Here is a 26262-nt window from a genome sequence, read left to right on the forward strand (position 1 = left end):
CTGGCTGAGCTGCTGGGCTGAGCACAGCACAGGGGGAGCCCAGGAGGATTTATGGGATCTCAGACCTGGTCAGGCTGAGCCCAGGCAGGGGCAGGGGCACACGCAGGGACAGAGCCCCTGAGCTCCTGGCACAGACCAGGAGTGTTACTGAGCAACCTGAAACCTGCACTGCCAAACCAGGGACAAACCAAAGGCCTGGTTACAGCCCTGAAGATCTGAGACCCCCTGAGTAAATACATAATTAAGTGGGGTGTTTAGAAGACATGTTTAATTAGGCCCCCAGCCCCTCCTCAACCCCCCTTCCCCAATTATGTACCATTTCCCCCAGAGATACACAGCTCTGTTAATTATGTAAATAAGTCATGCACTATTCCCTGAAAGAATTATATTTCTGTGAAATACTGTTCATCTATTATCAATAAAAATAAACACAAGACATATGATTTGTCATTAAAAATACTTTTTAAAAGCTCGATGATTTTTACTGGTTTTACTGACTGAAAATACATGAGAACTGAAGTAAAATAACTCACAACTGGAGTCATGTTTCTTCTGTATCTCAGATGGTCAGCCAAGCATTAAACTAGATAACATATACAGAGCTATAGAGAATAAACTTTATATGCAAACTATTGATACCATAACAGAGTAATAGAAACAATGGTGTTAAAATTAATAGAGAGAGATTATACTCAACAAAATGCACATTCAATTCCTTTGGACTGTAAAGAAGGTCTTTTGATTTGAAGATCACATCTGAGATATTTCATATGAGACCCTGCAAATCACAACTGAGTGACCCTGAGGTGTTTCCTTAACCTCTCAAACCGACAGGCAGAGTGCAACCTGCTTCCAGTGGAACAAACACCTGCTAAAAGTATCTGACTTCAAAAGGTGGAAATCAAGATGTGCATTATAGACACCTACAATTAACACAGTAAAGATTAGCTTGGATTACCAAAGAGGGAAGGGAAAATGCTGAAGCATCTCAAGTTTCTGACTGAATTATCACAGATTTCTCTTAATAAAGAAGTATTTGACTTTTACTTCCCTTATACATGACATGAGAGCTCATTTAAATGTTTGCCCAACTGAAATTTTGTGGCACAAGAACAACAAACCCAGAGTTTAGAAAAAAGGCCTCTTGGTGCTGTCAGCTTGAAAGTGCTGCTGTCACTCATTAATGAGGCCAGGAATCCTGAAAACCTGAGTTAGCACTAATTGCCACATGCTAATAAATATAAAATCACAAAGAGGAGCTTTTGCATGTGAACTTCATGGTCTGAAGGTTACCATTTCCCAAATATTCCAGATACTCCTAGAAACGTCAGTGGAATTATGGATCTGACTTTCCACTTCAGGAACACCTAACAGAATATGAAATTCTTCCATCACGATGGTAATGAAGCTCAAACTCCATCCTCCCACAGGAGATTCCACAAACAAATCCAGTAGAAAACAGATCTGTGGAGTATTTATACTTGTTTTGGAACAATATGACAATGATCCATCACATCAGTGTTTATATTTCAGTTTTTAGAGTTGATGAAAGAGAAAAATACCTGACAATGTGGAGTTCAGGGAAGACATTTATCCCCCAGACTGAGCAATATCAGCTCCATCTCCTGACCCCCACAGCCTGCCAGGTTTGCAGCCAATCTCCTCCCTGTGTCACACAAATCAGCACTTGTGCAGAAATACATGGATTAGTGCTTCTTTTTGCCTTGGATACTACCTGCTGATACTTCAGTTTTCCACCCTCAGAACAGACCATGGCTGCTCCCTCTCTCAGTAGAGCACTAGGACAAAGACATGACTCATGGAATATTCAGCAAGTGCTGTGATGTGGACAGACAGAACACATCTGTCTGTCATCTGTCAAAGTTTTGGGTTTTTTTAGATGCCAAATAATCAATCATTTATACAAAGGTAACACTAGAGGGATGTGCCAGGACTCTGTCACAACCAAGGTGCACCTCACTGACCTGCTGGAGGAGGAAACAGCAAGGGAGAGAAGCAAGGGAGAGAGGCCTCATTCTCAGTCCAGAATGTTGCAATGGAAACAGCAGAAATGGCTCTGCTGGACCTCAAACTACATTTGCTTGTTTCTAGATTAGCACTGATGGCCACTCCAGAGTCCAAGTGGAGCCTGCACAAGTCAAGCTCAGGAGCAGTGCCTGGCACAGCCCAGGAGCAGTGTCTGGCACCCTGGCACAGCCCAGGAGCAGTGGCACCCCTGGCACAGCCCAGGAGCAGTGCCTGGTACCCTGGCACAGCCCAGGAGCAGTGGCACCCCTGGCACAGCCCAGGAGCAGTGCCTGGCACCCTGGCATAGCCCAGGAGCAGTGCCTGGCACAGCCCAGGAGCAGTGGTACCCCTGGCACAGCCCAGAAGCAGTGCCTGGCACCCTGGCACAGCCCAGGAGCAGTGTCTGGCACCCTGGCACAGCCCAGGAGCAGTGGTACCCCTGGTACCCTGGCACAGCCCAGAAGCAGTGCCTGGCACAGCCCAGGAGCAGTGTCTGGCACAGCCCAGGAGCAGTGGCACCCCTGGCACAGCCCAGGAGCAGTACCTGGCACAGCCCAGGAGCAGTGGCACCCCTGGCACCCTGGCACAGCCCAGGAGCAGTGGCACCCCTGGCACCCTGGCACAGCCCAGGAGCAGTGCCTGGCACCCCTGGCACAGCCCAGGAGCAGTGGCACCCCTGGCACAGCCCAGGAGCAGTGCCTGGTACCCTGGCACCTGGCAGAGCCCCCCATTCTCACCTTGCCGTCGAATTTGGAGTACTCATTGAAGGGGTTGTTGAGCTGCAGTGGGCACTGCTCCAGTCTCACAGAGAGGATGGACTGCTTCCCAGAACATGGGGATTTCACCCTAAAATTCTTCTTTTCAAACAGTGAGCTCAGCTCCTCCGCTGCAGGTCAGAAAAGAGATTAGAGGCACAGTATGAGGAGATGTACAGAGGCTGCTGCTCACCATACAGAGATAACATCGTAAGAGGGAGCACAAAATCAAATAAATAAACCTACAAACACTTCAGCAGGGCAGGATCTACCACCACTCTTTCATAGCCCAAAGACATGAAACCATTAAGAAGCCTGAGTGGTGCTTCTGTTTAAGCTAAGAAAAAGGTGAGTTTTTCCTGCACAGAGAACAGACCTGATCAGTGTGAGACCCAGGACAACAATGAGGAGAATGGCACATTCCTGGCCCCTCTGCTTGCCTCCCTCTCCTGAAGGAGCACGAAGGGAAGGGGCTGCAGGCACAGGAGCAGCAGAGCTGGCACGGAGCCTGCAGCACGTGGCAGCCCTGCCCTGCAGTGCCACCCTGCCAGCTGCAGCTGGCACCAGCCCAGCCCAGGGCCAGCTCTGCACATGCCCCTTCTCCTGGGGCACTGGACATGGCCTCCCCTCATCAAAATGTCCAGCCTGAAACCACCATTCCACATCAACAGTCTGAACAATAAAAACAAAAAAGCTTTCTGAAAACAAAGGGGATCCGAGTCCAGGAGGTCTTTGTGTGGTCTGTGAAGGCTCATAAAAGCCTTTTTATGTGAAGAAAGTGTACAGCTGAACTTTCAACAACAGCTCAACTTCCAGTTTACTTTAAAAAACTCCAGAAAATAGGACTTGTTATGTCACAAGGCCACTGTGACATCAGGACAGGGTCTGGGTGTGTCAGCACATCAGCTCCAAGGGCTCTCATCTGCAGGGAGCTGTGACTGGAGCTGGCCAAGGCTTCCCACAGCTGCTCCAGGGACCAGAGCCCCAGGCTCCATCCATCACTGCCCAGAGCCCAGCCCAGCTCTCCTGCCCTCGGGCCCCCACAGCTCATGGATCCACATCTTGCTTCCCCAGGGAAATGGAACTGCTCCCAAGAGGGAATGACCTGGCACTTGATCTGCAGGGACTTGGTTCATTTCTTGGAGTGCAAAATTAAAACCTGTCAAATGATAACTAGTCAAAAGCTCCATTTATTTTTATCAGCAGATTGCCTTAAAATTCAGGCAGTTGGCAGAGGTGCTAAATACTGGCACTGAGAGATCCCCAGCGGGCTTGTGAGAGGCTGCAATTTGCCAAAAAAGCTTGATTTAATCCCTTTCAATGTGGCCACTTTAACTCCATTAGGTTGTTTGGGTTTTTCAACAAGCATTTGTACTTGATTTTTAAAAAAAAATCTAAAGCATTATATTGGAGTATTAGCTTTAACTGATAATTCTTGGGCACTTGGAAAGGACACTGGGATCCAATACAATGGTTTTACTTGTACAAGTGAAAAAGAAGGTTTTTAGCTACAGCTAGTCTGTATATCTTGCATGTCAGTATGGGCTGAATGCTAGACTTTGGAAGGATTTCCTTGACACATTGCTAATTTGCATTTTCTATGCTCTGAAATGAAGGAATGTAAGATGCAAAGGTAGAGAGGATATCCTGATGAAGGAATGTGAGATGTAAAGGTATAGAGGATATCCTGATGAAGGAATGTGAGATGCAAAGGTATAGAGGATATCCTGATGAAGGAATGTAAGATGCAAAGGTCCAGAGGACATCCTGAAGGGCTCCTCCTTCTCCTTGCTGCCGTGTTGTTCATGCCAGTAAGGGAGAAGCTCTCAGATCTCAGTGGCCAAGCAGAGAAGGAAAACCAGCTCTGCCAGCAGCCCCAAGCTTGGAGCTTCTGTGGAACATTTTATTTTTTATTTAAATCTGCTCTGCAGCGGGCAGGGACTGATCCATTTGCCTGCACGTTCCTCAGAGGGGACAAGTGTGGCTGCTGGGGATGTGAGCCCAGAGTCCCCAGGAGCAGCAGGGGCTGCACAGGAACCCTCAGAGTGCAGGAGACACGGGAGGATCTGCAGCATCATCAGCCAAATGCTATAAAATACTGAGCAAAGAGGTGGAGGTTACGGTAGATTAACCTTTAAAACCTACAACTCTGCTTACAGAAGGAGAAAGGCAAAAACATTTCAGAATGCATTAACAGGGGTATCCAACACTGCTGAACACTGAATTAAGGATTAGTGTGGCTGTGCTGCTCGTGTGAGCAGCTTTGTTCACTGCTCTGAAAAGACATTAGAGTGCTGGAGAACGTTCTGCAAATGACAGCCACGGAGAGAGGAGGAATTAGGCAAAAAAAGGGAGATTACAGAGGGACCTCATTAAGATATACACAAATTTTGAAAGAAGCAGGCATGACAGACCATACAAAGGTTTGAATGTCTGTCAAATACAACAGAAATAGAAACTAGCTTGAGCTCTAAAATAGGAAAATGGAGACAGATTTGTAATTTCATATATTACAATTTAAACGATGTAGAACATCCAGTCACAAATACTTAATTATATAATTAACAAAAATAGAATTTAGTATTTTTTGAGAAATCAGTGATAATAGTTTTACCAAGGAAGGCAAGATAAGCCAAGCCAGTATTTATTATGCTTGCATTTAAGTAGATCTTACATATATCCTTTATTTCTTAGGATTTGCACCTTATCTAAAGAAGTAGCTACAAAAATACTCTGCACAAGTAAACTACAGAATCCTCCATGGCACCCAGTGGCCAAACACTGCTGGAAGTGGCTGGGAGGTTCCCTGGAGACCCTGGTGCTGCAGAGACCTGGGCAGAGCCACTGCAGTCCCCAGTGTGCCACAGTGCCCTGCCCAGGCCCCTCTGAGCCCTGAGGGGGCAGACACAGCCACCTGATCTGGGGATGTTTGGGGAATTTGGGGATTTTTCAGGAATTTTGGGGATTTTTTGGGGATTTGGGGGATTTTTAGGGATTTTGGGGATTTTTCGGGAATGGATTTGGGCCAGGGATGCCTTGGGGGTGCAGAGCCCACCCCATAACCCATAACCCAAAGTGGCTGCCCAAGACTGCTCTGCTCTGCTCCGTTAACCCCTGAGTGCCCTGGCCAGGGCTGGCACCTGGGACAGCACAAGGAATTGGCATTTCCTCTGTGCTGAAAACTCTGGGGGGAAATTACAAACTGCAGATGTTGTAACCATCACAGGCAGGAATAAAAACAGTAGGAAAAGAAGAGATATTTTATTTTACCTGAGCAAGAAGTATTTCTGTCTTTCCACTGAACGTTTTTGCATTTTATTTGATTTTGTCTCTCTTTCCGCAGACGTTCTAGTCTCTGAGCTTGAAAAGAAATATTACAACTATAAGTTTGTCAATGAAAGTTTACTATAAACAAAGACATAATTAACTACCTTTATATGAATAAAGATGTTTTATACTGCATATGTAGGGGGAAAAGTCATAAAATTTTAAAGGTGGCACCCCTGAAAAGCAAATACCAACAAAAACATGAAAATGTTCTTGATTTATAATTGAAATTAGAGGATATAAAACATTAATAGAGATCATAAAGATAGTATTAACATGGAAGAGAATAATAAAATGTGAAAACTTCTGTGATTAATATGACATTTCATTATATAAATCATTAATAACGGTCTTAAAGGAATTTTAATGCACAAATGAACTGAAGTGAATATTACATTACAGGAATAAAATTACTGTTATGAATTACTCTACCCGTTTCAAAAATTAAAGATAAATGAACTCAGACTAGACTATTAAAGTTTTAAATATAAAATCCTTTATCTAAAAATCATGAAAATTATAAAATGTCAAAGCGATATAAATTAGCACAGCTTTTTCTTCAGTAGGCTGAAACAGTTTATAGGTAGTAAAATAAATGATTTGTATCTTCACAACATTAGTCAAATCCTAAAATGAATATAATATTTCTTTACATATATTTTGACTCCATCTTCAAAATATGGTTGGGAAAAAAAGCCCCAAATAGTTCTGATACCAAAGAACTTTCAGCCCAGGGTACCAGACAACTTAAATCACCTTTTTTGTTAACTGTAAGACTTCCTTGGGGAAAAAACGTGATGGGAGGCACCCAAGACAATGACCCCAAGAAACCACGGATGTTGTCCACTCAAAGTAAGCAGATTAGACTGGGAAGTAGAACTAACAGTGCTGATCCCCAAAGGAAACAATTTGCTGGACATATTAGCAATTTTGATGTATTGAGATAATTCATTAACTAAAATGGGTTTGTAGAAGAGATTCTAAAATGCTAAATTACTCTGACAGTTTTTGGATACAAGTGGAGTTCCCTGAGCCTTTCCAGCAATTAAAAAACATTAATAAATATTTTCTGTCCCTTCTGTTATTATTCTTTTACATTTAGATCTTTGAACTGAATTGTGGACAAGGAAGTGATTTTTTTTTTTCCCCATAAAAACTGTCAATGAGAGAACTGATAAAAAATATTCCTTTGAAGTTTAACAGCTGCAGCAAGCAGTTTAAGGCACAAGCACAAATGGGGACTTTGATAAGTATCTCGCATTAACACACAATGCTAGAACCTGAATACCTCTAGGTAGTTTCCTCTTAATGAAATAAGAAAAATATCCCTTCTCATAAGTTTAAATATTGGGAAAACACTGTTGTAGCATAGATATTTTATTCTGAAAGAAAAGCTCCACTAGTTACTGGCCACACTGTAACTCAAAGTTACCTTCCAAAGCCCTTTCTTTCCAAATGAGCTATCAGAAAATATAAATAAATAATATTTTAGTATAATAAAATATGATCTTTTAGATGAACAGGTAAACAAAGGAATTTGGAGTACTCAAACAAAGGATTAAGGAAAAACCATAGACTAGAATCAAGATAATGCACGTTTTTATCTGTTTGATATTTCCATCCCCTGTCCAAACAAACATCCAAGAGCACAGTCAGCCCCTCCCCTGAGCCCATGCTGTTCCTCCACCTCGAGCTGATCAGAAATGACCATTTCACTGTGGGACTGTGCCACAGCAGAGCCAAACCAGGGGAATGGCCAGCACCTGCTAGAAATGTGAATTATGGAGGGGTCGCTGTCACAGGCAGCCAGCGACTGTTTTGGGTGTGAAAAACCAAAAGTTTGGTGGCTGCCCAAAGGCAGCTGTGGTTTCATTAATGGTCAGCCCTGGGCTGAGCCTCAGTGTCCTGGCTTTTCTGGAACCTCTCACAAATTCCTTCTGGTAAAAGGCATTTCAGTATCTCCATGCACACACATTTTCCTGGTGAAGCAGAGCACAGAGGTGCGTTCTGGGCTCTAGGTGGTGTTATAATACCTGCAGAAATCATTTAAAAAATATACAGACAGAGAAAAAAGGTCAGTACTGACCACTGCACACCAACCTTCTCGCCTGTATTTTACCTTACAGAACTCCTGCTCATAATATTCCTCAGGTCTAAGCAGAAGTCTGGGTGTCCCCTGTATGAAACACCACATGGGAGAGCTTTCTGCCAGCCATGACAAAAGGAGTGTATTTTGTAAAGGTGTTCACCCTTAAACTTCCTAATCTGGTACCTTAAACCCTAGCTCAAGGTTTTTCTCAGAAATAAAACTTTAAGAGACAAAATACAGACAAATCATTCCCTTTGTTGGCTCACATCAAACTTCAATCCTCTCTTTTATAACAAATACATTTGATGCCTCACTAGGCAATTTTTTTTCTCAGAAAATAACTATCCTGTTCAAAAGTTAACACCCCTCCAGACAGTAACAATAGAGATATCAAAGACTGTTCATGTACTTTGGATTTAGATTTGATGTCTCCACAATTTGAATTTTTTTATATATATAAAACTGACTACCTCAATGTTCTCCTGTACAGGAATAGGTAAAACAGCAATTAAGGCTCAGTTGACAGCACACTAAAGTAACTGAATCATTACATATCCCTCTCTGAAAGGGCCTGAGCCCTCCAAAGGGAGTCTGACAGACACCAGGCCAGTCCTGCTCTGGTCTGTCCAGCCAGCCAGGCTCAGTGCAGGCCCAGGGAGCTGGGGCTGAGCTGCTGCAGACCCCACGCACCTGTGTTCGACCGGCGCCTGATCCCAAAGTCCCAGCTTGAGGTAATGTCCACGGATTGGGAGTAGACGTAGCCCTGAGTGTCCCCATTGCTGCCCTGGGGCTCTGCCCCGCTGTCCCCACAGGCTGAGGAGGGGTTGAACTTCTCCAGGTCCACGTCGTGGTCGATCAGGACCATCTCGCACATCCCCGTGTCATCGCTGGTCACGTGCGACTGCCGGATGTGGGCCAGGATGATGGTGGGGTTGTCCAGGAAAGCCATCCTGTCACAAGGCACCACCTCACTGTACTATCTCCTCTCCATCTTGCTTCACGGGCACACGTACCTGGAAATAACACACGCAGCATTTCAGCAACAAACACAAAAAGCTCAAACCCCCATCCCCAATGGTCACTGCTTGGGATGCACAAACCCCGACTGACTCAGGGCAGGCTGTTTAACTCTGCTCCACTTCACTTGTGCCACACTGGCTGCTGAGATCCACTGAAGGAACAGGGGGTTTGGAGGACAGCTTGAAGCCTGAGTCCCAGGACAGCAGGACACGAGAGATACCTACAGACAGGTCCCAGTACTGCACAACATGTGGCTGCTGTAAGGCAAAACACCCCACAGGGCTGCACACAGGAGGATGCCAGGAGAATCCAGAGCAGAAACATCTGCCTATTCCAGCTAATCCATTTACAAAACCAACAGGGTTTTGGATTTCTTTTCACCCATCACAACTGTGTTTCTGTTTTGCTTCTGCATCTACACACCAACTTTTTGAGTGCCTTATTACAGACTCTCTTCAGGTTTTGTATTTCCAGGAAAAGCTTTAAACATGAAGAGATTAGTGTCTCAGGGCAGAATATTGAACATCTGCTGCTGCATGGTGCTTCACACAGGGCAACTGCTGTAACACAGAAAGCTCTGTGACCAAATACCACACGCCTGAGCTCTGAAGCACTTTAAAAACAGTAATTGCCACTTACCTAAGATATTTCATTCAGAGCACTCAAGTGGCCTTTTGAAACAAAGTAGAGGGCAAAACGGAAAAGGAAAAAAACCCCAAACCACAAAACCCAAACCACGCTCACATTGTTATCTGATTTTTCTGTAGCTGTGGCTTTGTAGTGATGCCAATCTAATTCAAGCCCGGGCTGACTCTGAAAGGGGCAGCTCCATGCCTTGCCTGACCTGCTCCAGGAATTCCACCATCTCCCAAAGCTGGCAGTGGGGCTGTGGGCTGAGCTGGATCAAAAAATTACCTGCTGAAAATAACCTAAAAAGGAAAAAAAAAAAAATTATTCCTGTTCATGCAGCAAGTCCATCAGTGAGCAGCAGCAGGAGCCATGGGGACACCTCCACCTGAGGGGCTCAGTCTGAGCTCACACACAGGGCAAGACTACGTGTAAATTCCAGGAGTTTGAAATCCCCACTGCTTTTCTAACCAGAGGAAAACACTTTATAGAGCTGCATGTGGTGTTTGGGATTTTGAACTCAGAAACACCAGCAATCTCCTGTCCTTGCTGCTTGCAAAACGGCTGCTTAAATCACACAAAGCCACTTCCCATGAAAATCTGCTAGAGGCAGCAGGCCTTCCTCTCCTGGGATATTTTAACAGAGGGAAGGGACAGAAAGGACCAGCCAGGCTTGCTCCAGAACCAGTCCCCATAAATTCTGCTATTAGTGAAATTCACTCCAGCAGGACCCTTGGAGACACTGAAAGCCCAACTGGACACAGCCTGGAGCTTTGCTGGCCATGCCTGGAGGTGGGAGTTTGGGTGGGATCTCCAGAGGCTCCAGAGCACCACAACTCCACACTCTGTTTTAATTTTCTGACTCTTTCCATCCAAGTAAGCAGGGCTGCTCCTGAGGGAGTTGTCACTGTCCTCCAAGGGAGAGGCCACAAGGCAAATGTCCCACCCAAAGGACTGATGTGTCCAGGGCTCTGACCCTGCACCAGCGTGACCAGCACAGTGGGGCCTGAAAAACACAGACACAACCAAGTACAGCTTATGGACATGGCAAAACACATGTTGAGAATGTTCTTTAAATTGAATTATTCCTACTCACTGATTAGGAAAAGCCTGTGTACCTGCAATTGGCAAAAACTTGTTTAAATAAGCAACAGCCCCAGGCGTCGGAAAGGTCTGCAAACTCCCAATCAAAAATTACTGCTGCCCCATCAATGTGTCATATAAATGTTGGCATGTTAATTGTGTATTTATAAGATTGTTAATGGTTAGTTAATTTACCTCCCACACTATTATTGTACTTGAAATGATTTAATGTCTGCTGAGGGAGTTAACAACATGTAACAGCAGATGCGAGTTTTACCTTTCTACCCTGCACCCCGACTTCTGCCATTAACAGTGGCGTGCTAAATCAGCCAAGCTTCTTCCCAACTGTACATCTGCAACTGCCTCTCCATAGGCCTGAACGCTGGGAAACTGCTGGAAATTCTACACAAGTTTTACACAAAAGTATTTTTATTTCCTCCTCTTCAGAATTTTCAAAAAGGTGCATTAAAGCTAATTTATCAACACATTAATGCTAACTGAACAGTTAATACCCTTCAAAAAACAAAAAAAAAAGAAAGATCAGACCCCAAATTCAGTTCAGGTTTTGATGCCACATTTAGTAGCTGTAGTCTCCAGAATTCTAACCGGTTCTCCTGTTGATAAAGGCACAGACCCACTCTGAGGAACAGTGACTTCCAGTGAGAGACAAGAACTCAAAGAAGCAAAGTTCAGTTTTGCAAACCTTTACTCAAACACCTTGAAGGTTCCAGCAGAATCACAGACCCCAAATCAATATCTAGATCTGTTGAGATCTGCCAGCACACCCCTTCTGCACTCCTACACCCACACACCATCACCACATCCTCATGGAGGAGCCAAATTTAACAGAATTCAGGGACCTTCTAAGCATCAGCATCTTATACATTCTTTCATCATAAACAAAAAATAAATGTTCTTCTAATACTTGTGCTATACAAATAATATTCTACCATTGAATAAAGCACTTTGCTGGCAGCTGTCAAACATACTCTGTGCAAACACTAAAACTGGAGAGAGCAATGTGAAATCTCCGTTAGGGTTTGGCATTTCTGTACAACAGGACACAGAGGCTGGGATTTAATGATGTACTGACTGGCAAACACTGTGATCAGCACACAGGTGGACAGGGATCTTCACGTTCTCCTGATCTGCATTATTCACCTATGTAAACTGTCTGCACACTGTCTGACCAACAGCCAGGGACAAATGCTCCCTCTGCCCTTCCTGGCCCCGCTGCTGTGATTCTGCCCTGCCCTGGGAGCGCAGCCCCCGTCAGCCTGGTGCAGGCACAGAACATCCCCAAAATGTCAAACTGCAGCATCAGGAGGCCGAACACCCTGCAGGACTCACGGGCACTCTGTGGCAGCAGCAGACAGCTGCATCTCCGTGCACTATTTCTCTCAGCAGTATTGCTCCTGCAGCTCCCCACGGCTATATTTATGGCAGGGATGGGCTCTCCCAGCCAGGCAAGCAGGGCTTTATGCAGATCAGGCTCATTCATAACCCCTGCACAACGAGGAACGCTAACAAACGACTCCGCTGCCAGGAGGTGACACAAAGGTCTTGGAAAAGGATCTGCAGCCATGCAGGCTGTACCTTAAACACACAGCTGAACACAGCTGAATTTCAGGAGGCAACTTCATCATCACAACATGTGAACTGTTCTTGTGACCCTCCTGCTTGCTCGATGCACTGCAATTATTTAATAAAGATTTCTGGCTTGCCTGTTCCCCCACCAACGCCCCACACGGGGACCATATCTGCATGTTAACCTACACGAGGTGACAACGAGATAGAGAGCACGGGTGAGATTAGGGGAAGGACAAGCTGAAGCTGATGGCTGCCATCCTCCCATCCATCCGTGGTGTCAGGCAGACAGCAGCAGGCACAGCTGGAGCCAGCCCCGTGCTGGACGCAGCGACTGGGGGGACTGCAGCCGTGTGCCAGCCCTGCTCACCGCCGGCTGCAGGGGGAACGTTTGACCTTGAGCGTGAAAAATGCTGAGAGCAGCTCTCCTCACCTGGGGGAAAGGCAGCGATTTCAGAATGGATTTCCCGGGTTTGTTAAACGAGCGCAGTGGAATCTGACACAACGCCTCGCTGTCACTGCCCAGCACAGGGTGGCTGTCCCTGTCACTGCCCCACCCTGCAGAGAGCCAGGGCAGCCGGGTCTCACCTGCACAGCTGCCAGCAGTGGGGCAGGGCCCCTCTGTGCCACCCACTGCCCCGGCCCTGCTCCCTCCTGCAGCTCCTGACACATGTTCCAGCAGAATTATGGATTTCTCTTGGTGAGGTGACATCAGAGCCAGCAGGCACTTTCACACCCTGTGCCTGTCCCCGAAAGGCTGCGGGCTCCAGGTCAGACCCCTCCAGCTCCACCAAAAGCCCTGTGGTGCCACCAGCACATCTCCAACTGAAGAACATGTCCCTAAACACGAAGGGTTGATATTTTTGCCTTTTATGCTTTGAAACACACAGACCTCTAAACAAGCTGCAAGAAGCAATAAAATCAGAGAAAGCTGTCAGCAACTAAAAATGTTCTGCTGCAGGAAAGAGCTACAACTTTGAAGTTCCACCAATTTTAATGGAATGGCTTTAAGAGTCCTCCAGTTCAAATGGCTAAAAGCAGTTCCAAATTCCCCACAAAACTCTCCAATTCCTGCAATGTATCTTCCTCTCCAAATTACAAAAGTAAGAAGTAGGGGGAAAAAAACCTTCTTTCCTCATGTTCTGCAAAGCTGTAGCTTGTTTTGGTTTTTTGTTTGTTTGTTTTAATATTGTTTAAATTGACTATCCTCTTTAAGAAAGTAATTAACAATTAAAGCCCTATTCAAAGTAAACAAAAGTATTCCAAAGACACAACTCGTGGAAGGTACAATTTGGATCCAAGACAATTGCTAACAAACTCAAAACATAGCAAGCTGGAAAAATTGTATAGCATTGCAGGTCATGTTATCATTCAAGGGCTTCCACAGTCCCTGTACTCAAACACCTCCTCGACTGTAGCTCTTCAAAGTGATCTTTAAAAACTAATGAAAAAGATAGGCAGATTAGAATTAAAAATTGATTTTTCCCCCAGCGTCATATAAGCAGGAACAGGACGGCACGAACATACTTCAAAATTTATGATTCAGGTTCTATGAAATAATTTCCCAGTCAACTTCTGTCTGCAATTGCACAAGAAATGGTTCTGGTTATCTGCATTTGCAGCAGCTAAAATAATCAACCCCCTCAAACACAGACAGGTCCTGGGCAGGCAGGATAAAGGAAAGTGAACTGAAATATTCGAACATTCAAGTTTATGTTTCAGCAAAAGCTCAAGTGCATTTAAGAGTGAATACTTATCTGCAGAAGCTGTCACTCACGCTCTGGTCCTATCATTAAAAAGAAAATAATCATTTACAGTCATATAAAGAGGCTCTCTCACAAGAGAGACTGGATTTGGGAAGTTATGATGAGCAAACACTACATTACACACAACTTCCAACAAATTATTTGTTCATTTCCAGACCTGTAAATCAATCTGGCATTAGCTCTGTATTTTTGAAGTGCTTGGAATTTGGCTATACTTTTGTTGTCACACTAATCAGGATGCAAATAACACCAATTCCAATATTTTAATTACTGAGCTTTAGAGGGGGGAGAAAATATTGGGGTATGTATGGGAAGTATTCACTCTTCTCTTTCCTGATCTTGTCAAATCTTTATTTAATTGCAGACAAGTTGATTCTCTGCTAACCTGAGAAATCTTGCATCAAGATTTTAAGCAAATAAATAAGTATAAAAAAATGCAGAGATTATAAATTAGAGCAGACAAATCTGTATCTAGACTCGTGCCTGCAAAGAGCATTCTATCAATATAGCGAAATGCTAATCTCCTAATTAACAACCTAATTAGGTAATTATGGCTTTGCAGAGGGATGCCTAAATGAAATATGACAACATGGTCACCTCTTTATATGGCACCTGTGGGCCTTTTCAGCTGTCACAGCCGAGAGTGCAATATCAATTTGAACAGATGACAAAGTGTTGTCATTTTTCATTCAGATATTGTGCTGAATGCTGCATCCAGCGCTCCCAGCGCCCGGCTCTGCTCCCTGACTGCGGCCAAACCCCTCTCCCTTTTCAGTGCCTCTGATGGAGCCGGGGTTCTCCTGCTGCTGCAGGGTTCCCTGCCTCACAGCACAGCTGCAGGGCCACCCTGGGCTGACCCCCAGCCCGGAACCCCCCGACCCAAATTCACAGCAGGCGTGGGGGAGAATCACCGTGCAGAAACAACAGCTGAGTTCATGACTGAGGCTGAATTGCTGCTGCCTTTAAAATAGCAAAACAAAACCAGAGGGCCTTGTAAATAACACATAGCATTCATTTCACTTTTATTCCTGCTGAACACTCTTTTCCAGGGGAAGGTGAAGCTGATGGACTTTTGCACAGAAAGCTGGGAAGGAACACTTTCAACAAAGCTGCTTTTCCATGGAACACTTTCTGTCACTCATATGCCTAAAATGCTTTAAAGACAATTTGCTGAGCTTGAACATTCCTAAAGGCCATCAACCTGTTGGAGCGGGTCTGGAGGAGGCCACGAAAACGTGCAGAGGGATGGAGCACCTCTGCTATGAGGAGGGCTGGGAGAATGGGAATTGCTCAGCCTGGAGAAGAGAGGGCCAGGAGTGACCTAATGCAGCCCTCAGCACCTGAAGGGAGTCGACAGGAAAGATGGAGAGACACCACACACAAGGGATGGAGGGACAGGACACAGGGAATGGCTTCCACTGCCAGAGGGCAGGGATGGATGGGATACCAAACCACTCTAGGATTCTGTGATAAATAAAATATCTTGTTGTAGAGTGGAGAATGAAAGCACAGTGCCCAAATATCAGACTAGAGCTGCTATTTTCACAATTCTCAGCGTGATATTCAAGAGCCTAAAAAACCTAATAAATTTCATAAACATCAATACAAGGTTGAATCTCAAAAATAACTGAATGAGGAAGCCTCACCATGTTACCTTTTTGCCTGTTTGCTACTGAGAAGTTTGGGTTTTACACACACAGAGGTCCCCAGGCTGACAGAAGCCGCCTTGCCTGGAGCCAGCACAGAGCCTGGGGACACGAAGCAGGTCCAGGCAGCTCAGGGCCCTCAGCACAGCCACTGCACAGCTCTGCAGCAGCACCACCGAGGGTCTGGCACGGCCTTAAACAGCAGCACCTGCCACAACAAACACTTTGCTCCTTGTCCGTTTCTTTAGGTTGTTGCCATTCCACTTTCGAGTGCACGTAAATATTTTTATTGCATTAAAAACATGGTCATAATCTTATTTTTTAAATACAGCAGCATGCAAGCTGCTTTTGATGTAAGAAACACTCATGATGATCAGACCTACTTAAAAATGCCTGAGATCTTCAGCCCCTTTGGGCCTTTATGTCAAATGGAACTGGACAGATTCACATTCCTTCAGCAAAAGATGAATCCCCTGTTCTTGTGGCTTTTAATTTTGGGTCTGTCTCTTTCAAGAGCACACAAAACATATTCAAGGAGCTTTGTTTTGCTCTCAGAATAATGGATTTAGATACAGCACTTCTCAGGCAATAAGCAAACAAGGTAGGGATTGCCCTTGTGCTGCCTGGGATACAAAACTGAGCTGACAGACAGTGAACAACAAGGCACCACAGTTTGATGGAGCTCCTCAGCTCACACACACACAGAGCCAATATAAAACTTTACAGCCTGGAGTCTGTGTCAGACTAACAGAAACACCCTGGAGAGCTCTGCTACAACACCTGAGGCAGCGCCTCTCTGCACAGCAGGTCCCAGGTGTGGGGCAGGGTCCCAGGTGTGGGACAGGTGTGGGGCAGGGTCCCAGGTGTGGGACAGGTGTGGGGCAGGGTCCCAGGTGTGGGGCAGGGTCCCAGGTGTGGGACAGGTCCCAGGTGTGGGGCAGGGTCCCAGGTGTGGGGCAGGTCCCAGGTGTGGGACAGGGTCCCAGGTGTGGGACAGGTCCCAGGTGTGGGGTGGGGTCCCCAGATGTGGGGCAGGGTCCCAGGTGTGGGGCAGGTCCCAGGTGTGGGGTGGGGTCCCCAGATATGGGGCAGGTGTGGGGTGTGGGACAGGTCCCAGGTGTGGGGCGGGGTCCCCAGATGTGGGGCAGGGTCCCAGGTGTGGGGCAGGTCCCAGGTGTGGGGCAGGGTCCCAGGTGCAGGGTCTGTCCCTGAACAGGAACAAATGAAGACACCTGAGCTCCATTCCCATTTCTCAGCCAGTGTCCTTTGGCCTCGGATATCAGCAGGAATTTCCTCACACAAAGGGCTGTCTGGGTTGGAAGGGGCTGCCCTGGGGGTGGTGGAATCACCACCCTGAGGTGCTCAGGGAATGACTGGAGGTGGCAGTCAGTGCTCTGGCCTGGCTGACAAGCTGGTGCTCAGTCAGAGGCTGGACTCGATGATCTCAGAGGTTTTTTCCAACCTCAGTGACTGTGTGATCTCCAAAAGGAGTGCATGGGAATGGGCAGCTGCTGCATGGGGCTGTGACCAGTATGCTGCTTGTGCTGTGCCATTTGTTGCCATAACTGACCTTCCATATAGGTGTGTGCTTTTCACACTCACAGCTTCGAATGGTCGGGAAAATTTCGTGCTACATAACACAGATCCCTGTGCCAGGCGGCTTCACCTGCAGAGGCCTTCACTGATCCAAAGGAAATGCACAACAGGAATGTAGCTGTTACTTGTTATTTTAACATTCGTTATTTGTTATTTTCAATTTGTTACTTGTTGCAAATGGGTGAAAATTTAACCAACAGATGAGGAAAGGGTGTTACAACAAAGACCTGAAACACGACCGATACAGAAATTGACTGAACTGGTTCTCCCTGCTTCAGTTATTTCTGTACAAGTCTATACGTACATGCTGATCTCAATTTATTTTTAATCTAACCCAAAAAAGTGTCCGTGAATGGAGCTGTTCTGAATTTGGAAAAGTAACCGAGAGAGTCTAATTCCCAGCCTTGCCTCTACCTGATAATCCCCTGACGCCCAAACTCGTCCAGAACACTCGGGATATCCAAGCTTGGCTCTGGCATCTCTTTGGAGTCAATTTCCAAACTTCCGCTAGCACCGAAATCAACTCCCTGCTGCATCTCGCGGGCGGCTTTCCCGCTCCCCCGGTGCTGCTCCCGGCTCTGCCGGCACCGGCGGGCAGGTGCAGAACCGGGAGCCCCGTCCAGACCGGCATTTGGGCGTGATGCTGCCCACAGCGCCGCCGGGAGCAGCGGGGCGGGCAGAGCCCTCCGTGCGGCCGGGACACGGGCACGGGCCGTGTGACAGGGACACATGTCACGGGACCGGGATGGAGCGACCGGCACCCGGCCGGAGCCCGCACGCAGCCGCGTGCCTCCCGCTGCCCCGGGGCATCCCGGGCTCCCCGCCGCGCTCACCTGGCCCCGCCACCCATCGCCGCCGGCCGCTCGCCTGCCCCGCTCCGCCCGCCCCGCGCTGCTCCCGCCGCGCCGCCGGGAGACGCGCCCGGAGAGCGCCGGTGCCCCGAGCCGCGTCCCGGGCGGGCTGGCGGCCGCCGCCGGCGGTCAGAGCATCCCGCGGGGCCTGCGAGGGGCTGACAGCGCGGGCAGCCCGGCCCCGGCCGCCCCCCCGCCCCGCACTTACCGGCGCCGCCGCCGCCGCCGCGGGGCCGCGCAGCCGCTTCCGGGTCCGGGTCCGGCGGAACGGGCGCGGGGCCGCGCGCGACCCGGAAGCGCCGCGGCCGCGGAAATGACGGCGCGGAACGGGCGGGGCGGCGGCACCGGCGGCACCGGCAGCGCGGAGCGGCCCGGCCGGAGGCGGTGCGGCCGCACGGAGCGGGTCACGGGCTCCGGTGGGCACGGCCGCCCAGCCCGTGATGCCCCGGTCGGTACCGGGACAGCCGGTGCCGCACGAACACACACAGGAGGCTTTTCTCACGGGGACCGCACCAGTTTTATTTACAATTTTATTTCCAATAAAAGCACAGTGCAGGTAGCGCTCGGTGTACAAACACAGCGGGATGAACCCCACACACGGTCGCTGCTGCCCGGGACAGGCACCGAGCGCTGCCCCAGGCCCTGAGCAGCGTCCCTGGGGTACCCGGGGCTCCGGGCTGTGTCCGCACGGCTGCCCAGCCACACCCGCGGCCTCCTGGAGCTGCAGCTGTTCCCAGCTGTTCCCAGGGTTCCTGTTCCCTGCCGTGTGTCCCTGTCACCTTTCCAGACTTGCTGGCACAGCCTCTGCAATTTCCTGTGGAAGTAAGGACACTTGTTAATTAAAATCCCTGAGGAAAGGCTAACGCGTCTCAGCAGTTGCACACATCAAAAAGCAGCTGCCTTTGAGAGGGACAGTGGACAGCATGGCACAAGTGCCACCAAGGGCCTGTGAGGAGCAGGTACCAGTGACTGGCAGTGCAGAGCGAGGGCAGGAGCTGGAGCTGCCCCAGCACAGGGCATCTCACAGGGAGTGCCCGGCTGCAGCTGGCAGAGCCAGAGCTCTGGACTCAGCCTTCTAAAACTGTACAAAAAATCACCCAGAACAGCAGCTTTCCACCGATGTGGTGAGGCCCAGCAGGTCCCTGCAGGGCCAGGGAGCCCTGTCCTGTTTGCAAATGCATTGGTGAAAGAGTCACAATAATACCAATTTAAAATGCCTTTGGGGTAGCATTCTTAGTAAAACTGGATAACCCTGAAAACTCACTGGCTCAAGACAGACAATGGTGGAGTAATTAAGATGTAAAGTAATTGAAATGTGAATGAATTCACTAATTGCATGGGGGGGACAGTGAGAGCACAGATTTGTTGACCAGGAGCCATCTCCATCTGCACCAGCCACACCTGACCGCAGCCATTGGTGAAAGGGTTCCTGTGACATGCAGGGCCTGAGTGACAGTGTGGGACGGTGATGCCAGCTGGGACTGGGGGAGCCGGGAGCTCTGCTTGGCCCATGCCAAGCCTGAGGCATGAGCCAGACCACCAGGAAGGTTAGAGGATGAGTTTGGGCATGGCTCCGCCGGGATTGTCCGTCACGGACAGAGCACATTCAGCACATTAAGGATGGTTTAAGTGCCGCTGTGACTGTCCATCGCACCTACAGCAGCCTTCCCTACGAGGCCTCTATGGGGGCAGCCGTGTGAGCAAAACGGACCAGGACTGAAGGAATTTGGAGCGAACGGGGCAGTGTCCGACGTGAGGACAGTCTGAAGAGGGCTGGCAGCTACCTGCAGGTAACCTCTTAAGAGAATGAACTCGTAATTACCCTTGGTGCCTGTGCTTTATTCTCTTCCCATTTCCGCGGTTCTGTGCAGATTTACAAAAAGATAATTTGCAATGACGCCGGTAACGTACGGCCTGGGCCGTGGGCTGTGCCAAAGGCTCCTGTTCTATTCCGCAGCTTCTCCGCGGGGACACGCTCAAGGCACGGGCCGCGGCACACCGGCCCGGGACCCTTCATCCTGCGCCGGGGCTCCATCGCACGGCCGCAGCTGCCGGCCCCGGGGCGGGCCCGGCCTTGCCCGGCCCCCGGGAGTTCGGGAGGCACCGGGGCCCCATCGCACGGCCGCAGCTGCCGGCCCCGGGGCGGGCCCGGCCTCCCCCGGGAGTTCGGAGGCATCGGACCCGGCCCGGCGGGACCGCGCGGGCCCGGGCCGCCGTCACCACGGCAACGGGGGCGGGCCCCGGGCTTCTCGCCCCACCCACGCCGCCGTTCGAACGGCCCAATCATAAGTTCCTTAGTCGGGAGAGGGGCCCGAGGCGGGGCGGGCGGGCACGACACCATCCTGCGCGCGCCGATTGGCCAATGCCGCCACCAGCTCCCGACCCCCCGCACAGCGATTGGCCTTCTCGACCGTCGCTCCTGCACGAGGCCACCGCCTCCCGCCCGCCCCGGGAGCGCGGGCGCCGCGGGGCCCGGCGGGAGGGCCGCGCGCACGGGCCGGGGCGGGCGGGGCCCCGCGCGGGGCGGGGCGGGGCGGGGCGGTGGGACCGCCCGGCGGGGCGGGGCCGAGCCCGGGCGGGGCGGGGCCGGCGGGCGGGGCGGGGCCGGCGCTCCGCTCCCTCTCGCGCGCCGCTCGGCTCCTTCACAGGGTGACACGTCTGCGGTGAGTGAGTGGCGTTGGCAGCCTGTCAATCCCTCACCGGAGCGGCCATCAAACAACATAAAACACGCGCGGGCACCGGGCGCGGGGCTCATAAATTCCGGCGGGCCGATATTTTTGCACATTGCTTTGCAGAGAGTGTGTAATTAATTTTTTTACAGTTCTTTCCCCGTTATTTCCGCTCTTTTCTTTGCACAAGTTCAAACTTTTGATTGCTGCTGTCTCACCCCCGTGCACAGACTTGGGATCGTTTGTTATTTGGGGGGGAGGGCGATTAATTTTTTTTTTCCCTCTGTGATTGTGTTTTCTTGGCTTTTTTATGTTGCAATTTGGGGGTGGGGGTGTTCGCTGGTTTGTTGTGGTTTTTGCTGTTTGCACCCTCCCAACTTCTGAAGGATTTGAAAGCGAGTTTTTTTGATTTTGCATTTAATTTTTTTTTTTTAATTTTGCCTTTTTGCAAAGAAGATTTTTGGACAAGTGGGGAAAGACATAAAAAGCAACAATAAAAATAAAAAAGGAAAAAAAAATCTTTGGAGGAAGATTGTACCAGGAAAACCTCACAGAAATCTGCTCAGCTCATTTATCCGAGGCACCAATATGATGATGATGAAAGAAGATTGTAACTAAAGAAGAGAGTGATTTACTGCCCTGGGAAGGAGAAGAGAGTGGAATAAACAGCTGAGATCCGGTCAAAACACAAATACTACATTTTTTTTGTTATTGTTTTGTTTGGCTTCTTCTTTTTTTTTTTCCTTTTTTCGTGGTGTGTGTGCAGAGCGCGGTCAGGAGCGCGGCACTGGGACTGAGCGGGGCAGGCGCTGCCGTGACCGCCCGGAGCGCGGCCCGGCCCGGAGCCATGGACGATCAGTCCAGGATGCTGCAGACTCTGGCCGGCGTGAACCTGGCCGGGCACTCGGTGCAGGGGGGCATGGCCCTGCCGCCTCCCCACGGACACGAAGGGGCTGACGGCGACGGCAGGAAGCAGGACATCGGCGACATCCTCCATCAGATCATGACCATCACTGACCAAAGCCTGGATGAGGCACAAGCAAAGTTGGTTTCGTCTAATTAAACCTTGTCTTTTAAAAAAATTATTATTAATATTATTATTTTTTAAATTATTTTTGGTGTGTGTGTGTGGTTTTTGTTTCTCTCCTTCCTGCTCCTCTGCAGAGACCCGGAGTCTCACAATTAAGAGCAACTTCTTGGGGCCGTAAGAGAAATTACCAGCAGCCAAGGCAGAGCCAAGTTGCTATTTTTGCTATTTAATGATTTCTTTCCTTAAAAAAAAAAAATAGATATGATAAATGTAGAAGTGTGCGATGGTTCTGCCGTCACTGTGGCGCGGGAGGCTGTGGCTGGTCCCTGCCGTTCCCGCTGGACACTGTCCGGTGGATACCGGCCTTTGCGCCGCCGTCCATCCGTCTGTCTGTCCAGCCATCCCTCAAAGTACAACTTTGCCTCTTTCTTTCTTTTCTTGTCTCAAAGTGGCAGCAGATGAATTATAAATCTGACCAGATATTGCTGCAGGAGAGGGTGTGTGTGTGTGAATAAAACCCAAACCAAACCCTGGCTGTATTAAATCACAATAAATACAAAAACAATGTTAACTCTGCACACCTCCCCCCCCCCTCTCCCCAATCTCCTTAATAAATCAGTTCTAATATCGCAGGACGGGGACAAGGGGGGTGGTTTTTCCCCCTCGTTCGGGCGGTGTTTGCACAAAGATAATTCCGCATGAAAGCGAAGCGGGATGAGGGAGGTTCCGGCCGGCCCTCGCTGCCCGCGGCCCCGGGACCCCCGGCCGGGGGGCGAGCGGCCCCAGCGCGGGGCTGGGGAAGGCGCCATGTTGCTGGAGCCCGGCGCTAACCGCTTGTCCTGTGCTCTCTTGCAGGAAACACGCCCTGAACTGCCACAGGATGAAACCCGCCCTGTTCAGCGTCCTCTGCGAGATCAAGGAGAAAACAGGTACGGGCCGCCCGCGCCGCCGCCGCCGCAGCCATCTTAGCGCTCCCGCCTGCGCCGCGCCGGGCCCGGCGCCCCTCACGCCGCCGGGGGCGGGGGCCGGGCCGGGCCGGGGGAGCCCCGCGGGGCCGGGGGCACCCGGCGGCTCCTGAGGCGGCGGGAGCGCCGTGAAAGGGCGCGGGGGTCCCCCCTCACGGCCCCCGGGGCCCCGGAGCGTCCGCGCTGCCGTGTTACCGTCAGGCAGTGTGTGAAAGACATGCCGGGGCGGTGTGACCGCGGGATTTAACCCCGGCACCGGACCGGGAGCTCCGTGAGGGGCGGGGGCGCCGAGCCGAACCCGAGGCGGCCCCGCCGTGGGCGCCCCGACCCCGCTCCTGTGCCCGGCGCTGCTCCGGCGCCTCCCGGGCGCTGGGTTTTTAAACGCCAAAATTATCAAAAATCATCTCAAAAGTGCGGGTTTTTTTCGTCTTCATTAACGCGACAGGAATAAACTCCGTGCTTTTCTTGTGGGCATTTTAGGAGATTTTTTTGCAATTTTTTCACATCACTGAATTTATAGAATTTTTTGTTTGTTTGTTTAAAGAAGAAAATTCGCAAAGTATTCTGCTTTGTCTTATGAGAACAAGGACATTTAGTGGAAATAATATTTAGCGAGAATAAGAACATTTAACAATAGTAAAAACATTTAACAATAGCAAAAACATTTACTATGACTGGATATAAAAATGAATAGCCAATTATTCACATATAGCTTAAGCCATTGCCTGGCTTTTTAGCTCTATGTGATACTCAATAACGTTCTGCGTAATTCCGCACTGAAAAAATAAACCTGGATGAAAACAACCCAACGTGAAATCATTGCAAATCTGAGCCGTGGAGCCCGGAGTGAGCGGTTCTCTGTGAATTATGGTGCTTTATGTCCAAGGGTTTCTTTGCTACCGGGGATCCACTTCAGTTCCTGCTGACAGCTAAGCACTAGGGTATTGACTGTGTTGTGAATATTAAGATTGATTCTGCTTTATGTTGCATTATATTACCCGGGATAAGGGGAATGATCCCTCTCCCTTCCCACCTACCTACGTTCCACCTCGGCCGGCTAGTAACCCCTTTCCTTCGGCTTGTGTTTGTTTCCTGCCTTGCCCTAAACTTCTCTGCCCGTCCTGCTCCGGAGCCAGAGAGCGACCTGCCCTCGGTGTTCAGACATTTGCAGGAGGCACATTTCAATTAAGGAGGCAGGCGTAGGTCCCGCGGTCACTTTATTTGCAGAGGGCTTAGCCTCAGTGTTTTGAAAGGCAAGTGTAGTCAGCCACATGTCAGAGGTGAGCTGCGAAGAAAGCCCGAGTCCTTTCAGCAGTGGGATTACTGGCACAGGGTGTTTGTGAGGCCGCCGCCGTCTCGCAGGCGAGGGGGAACCTGACAAGAGGCTCTGTGGTCTGAAACCTTTCGGGGTGTTTCAGTGATAACTTGTAAGTTGGGATCCTGCATTTATGCTGCAAGAAGTCGGGCAAGTTTTCAAGTTATCTCTCTTTTGTGAGAACCAACAAAGAGTGAAGGCGTCTGCCTGCCCAAAGGCGAGCTCCTGCCAGCCCCGCAGCACGGGAGGGACACGATTAATGCTCTGAGTGATTGATGGAGATGGATCCACACCTCCACCAAAAACTCTTCCCGGAAGGGGACCTTCACTCAGGGTCTCCCAGTTGAGGTGAAATGTCTATTCAGGCTTTACTTAGTGTGCTAAACCAAAGAAAACGTGAAAATAAATTGTAGCCCGTTATCTGGAAGCTGTTCTCGGAGGGAATGGCTCAAACAATTCCAAACTGGAAGCTCGAGGAAGGGTCTGAGATGCAGTTAAAGCAGAGGTGTCCCCCTCTCCACCTAGGGCTCTGCATTGTCTTGGGGTGCTTAAACCTGCCTCCCATGGGGTCGTGTGCTGGTGTTTAATTCTTCCTGATCAGAACCAAAGTTTACCTGGGTGTGGGAATTGCTGTGATGGCTTCATCACTGCCTTCCTCCAGAGGTGAGGAAGTCATATCTGTTCAGAAACAAGTCATGCGATATTTAAGTAATTTTTATATTGAATTATGTATTTATTTGCATTTTAGTAGTTTCAGTACAGTAGTTTCAGCAAGGACTTTGTGAGACTGGATGGGAGAGAGCACAAGGAGGAATCCTCAATTTGCATGGAGCCACTCTGTCACTTCCCAGCAAGGGTTAATGGATGCATCTCATTTCTGAAAGCCTCACACAGGGTCAGGAGCTGAAGATTTTTATTTTTTCTCCTTGTGAGGTATTTACCATGTACAAAGCAAATCACTGAGTTACTGAATTTAGCCTGACATTTCTTTTTTAACATTTTAACATTTTCAAAAGTGCTGCATAATACATTTAAGTGCTTTACAGCTATTAATAGCTGTGTGTATTCTGAGAGGCAACCACAAGGTAGCACGGTGTTCATAAAGAAACTGCCACCTCTGGCTTTAATTAGTTCAAAGAAAAATTATAGCAGAGTTCTTCCGAAGCCCCTCCAATAAACAGGAAGATGAGCGAGTGAGGAGCCGCTGGCTCCCTTTGGCTGTGCTCTGCCCGTCCCTGAGGTGTCACTGGGCACACGCTCACATCTGTTGCATACCTGTGCCACACTCCGCTTCCCCACGTCCTGCTAGAAGGAATCAAAAACTGATTTGCACCATTGTTTGGTTTTTTTTTTAATAGCTCTTTTTTACTGACTAAAACACCTACAGACCGGTGATTTTATTAAGCTTCCTCCAGGATGTTGCTCAACCTGGGGTCCTGGTTATTCTTGTGGAGAAAGAAGTGAAAATATATTAATTCTTGTAGTTTTAAAATGTCTTAGAGAATTGCAATTATTTCCCAATGGAGCAACATATTATTAGGTCCTGGACTGTGCCGATAGATAATTTAGGTTTTTGTCTTTAAAAGTCATTTGTAGAGACAGGATCACACATTTATGAAAATGTCTGAATTCACGTGCATAACGGTGCACACATCTACAGTTCTTTATTTATTTATTTATTTCCCCAAGTCCAGCAGCAACAATGATAGCTGCCAACCAACCCCGAATTTACTGTCACCACCACCCCTAAATAGCATTCATTTCCTAGTAAAGCCTAATGGCATACATGATGGTTTGCCAGATTTGTGGCCTTTGTGAGGCTTATAAGCAGGACTGACTTGGGAAGATCATAAAACTTAATGAACTTCTCGACTGCAGGAGGTGTCCGCAGGGGAAGTGAAAGGCCTG

At 48.9% G+C, this 26262-nt stretch overlaps 2 protein-coding genes across 11 annotated transcripts in view; one reads left to right on the forward strand and one right to left on the reverse strand.

The window, feature by feature from the left end:
- Window positions 1–18697, reverse strand: part of MAPKAP1 (MAPK associated protein 1) — an 80181-nt gene extending 61484 nt beyond the window's left edge. For 2 of the 4 annotated variants that reach the window (XM_054646389.2, XM_054646384.2), the window contains exons 1-5: window positions 18584–18679; window positions 9964–10148; window positions 8890–9212; window positions 6054–6143; window positions 2766–2914 (exon numbers count right to left, since the gene is read on the reverse strand). In XM_054646389.2, the coding sequence (XP_054502364.1) occupies window positions 2766–2914; window positions 6054–6143; window positions 8890–9148 (498 nt within the window). In that variant the 5' untranslated portion in view covers window positions 9149–9212; window positions 9964–10148; window positions 18584–18679. Of the gene's footprint in view, window positions 1–2765; window positions 2915–6053; window positions 6144–8889; window positions 9213–9963; window positions 10149–18583 lie in introns of all 4 variants that reach the window. The other 2 variants (XM_054646386.2, XM_054646388.2) reach the window with 2 other exon arrangements.
- A 2220-nt stretch (window positions 18698–20917) lies between these two features.
- Window positions 20918–26262, forward strand: part of PBX3 (PBX homeobox 3) — a 102276-nt gene continuing 96931 nt past the window's right edge. The window contains exons 1-3 of one of the 7 annotated variants that reach the window (XM_054646442.2): window positions 20918–21038; window positions 21501–22088; window positions 22930–23003. In XM_054646442.2, the coding sequence (XP_054502417.1) occupies window positions 21892–22088; window positions 22930–23003 (271 nt within the window). In that variant the 5' untranslated portion in view covers window positions 20918–21038; window positions 21501–21891. Of the gene's footprint in view, window positions 22089–22929; window positions 23004–26262 lie in introns of all 7 variants that reach the window. The other 6 variants (XM_054646443.2, XM_077189332.1, XM_077189329.1 and 3 more) reach the window with 6 other exon arrangements.

Source organism: Agelaius phoeniceus, chromosome 21 (genome assembly GCF_051311805.1).
Source record: "Agelaius phoeniceus isolate bAgePho1 chromosome 21, bAgePho1.hap1, whole genome shotgun sequence".
Classification (NCBI taxonomy): domain Eukaryota; kingdom Metazoa; phylum Chordata; class Aves; order Passeriformes; family Icteridae; genus Agelaius; species Agelaius phoeniceus.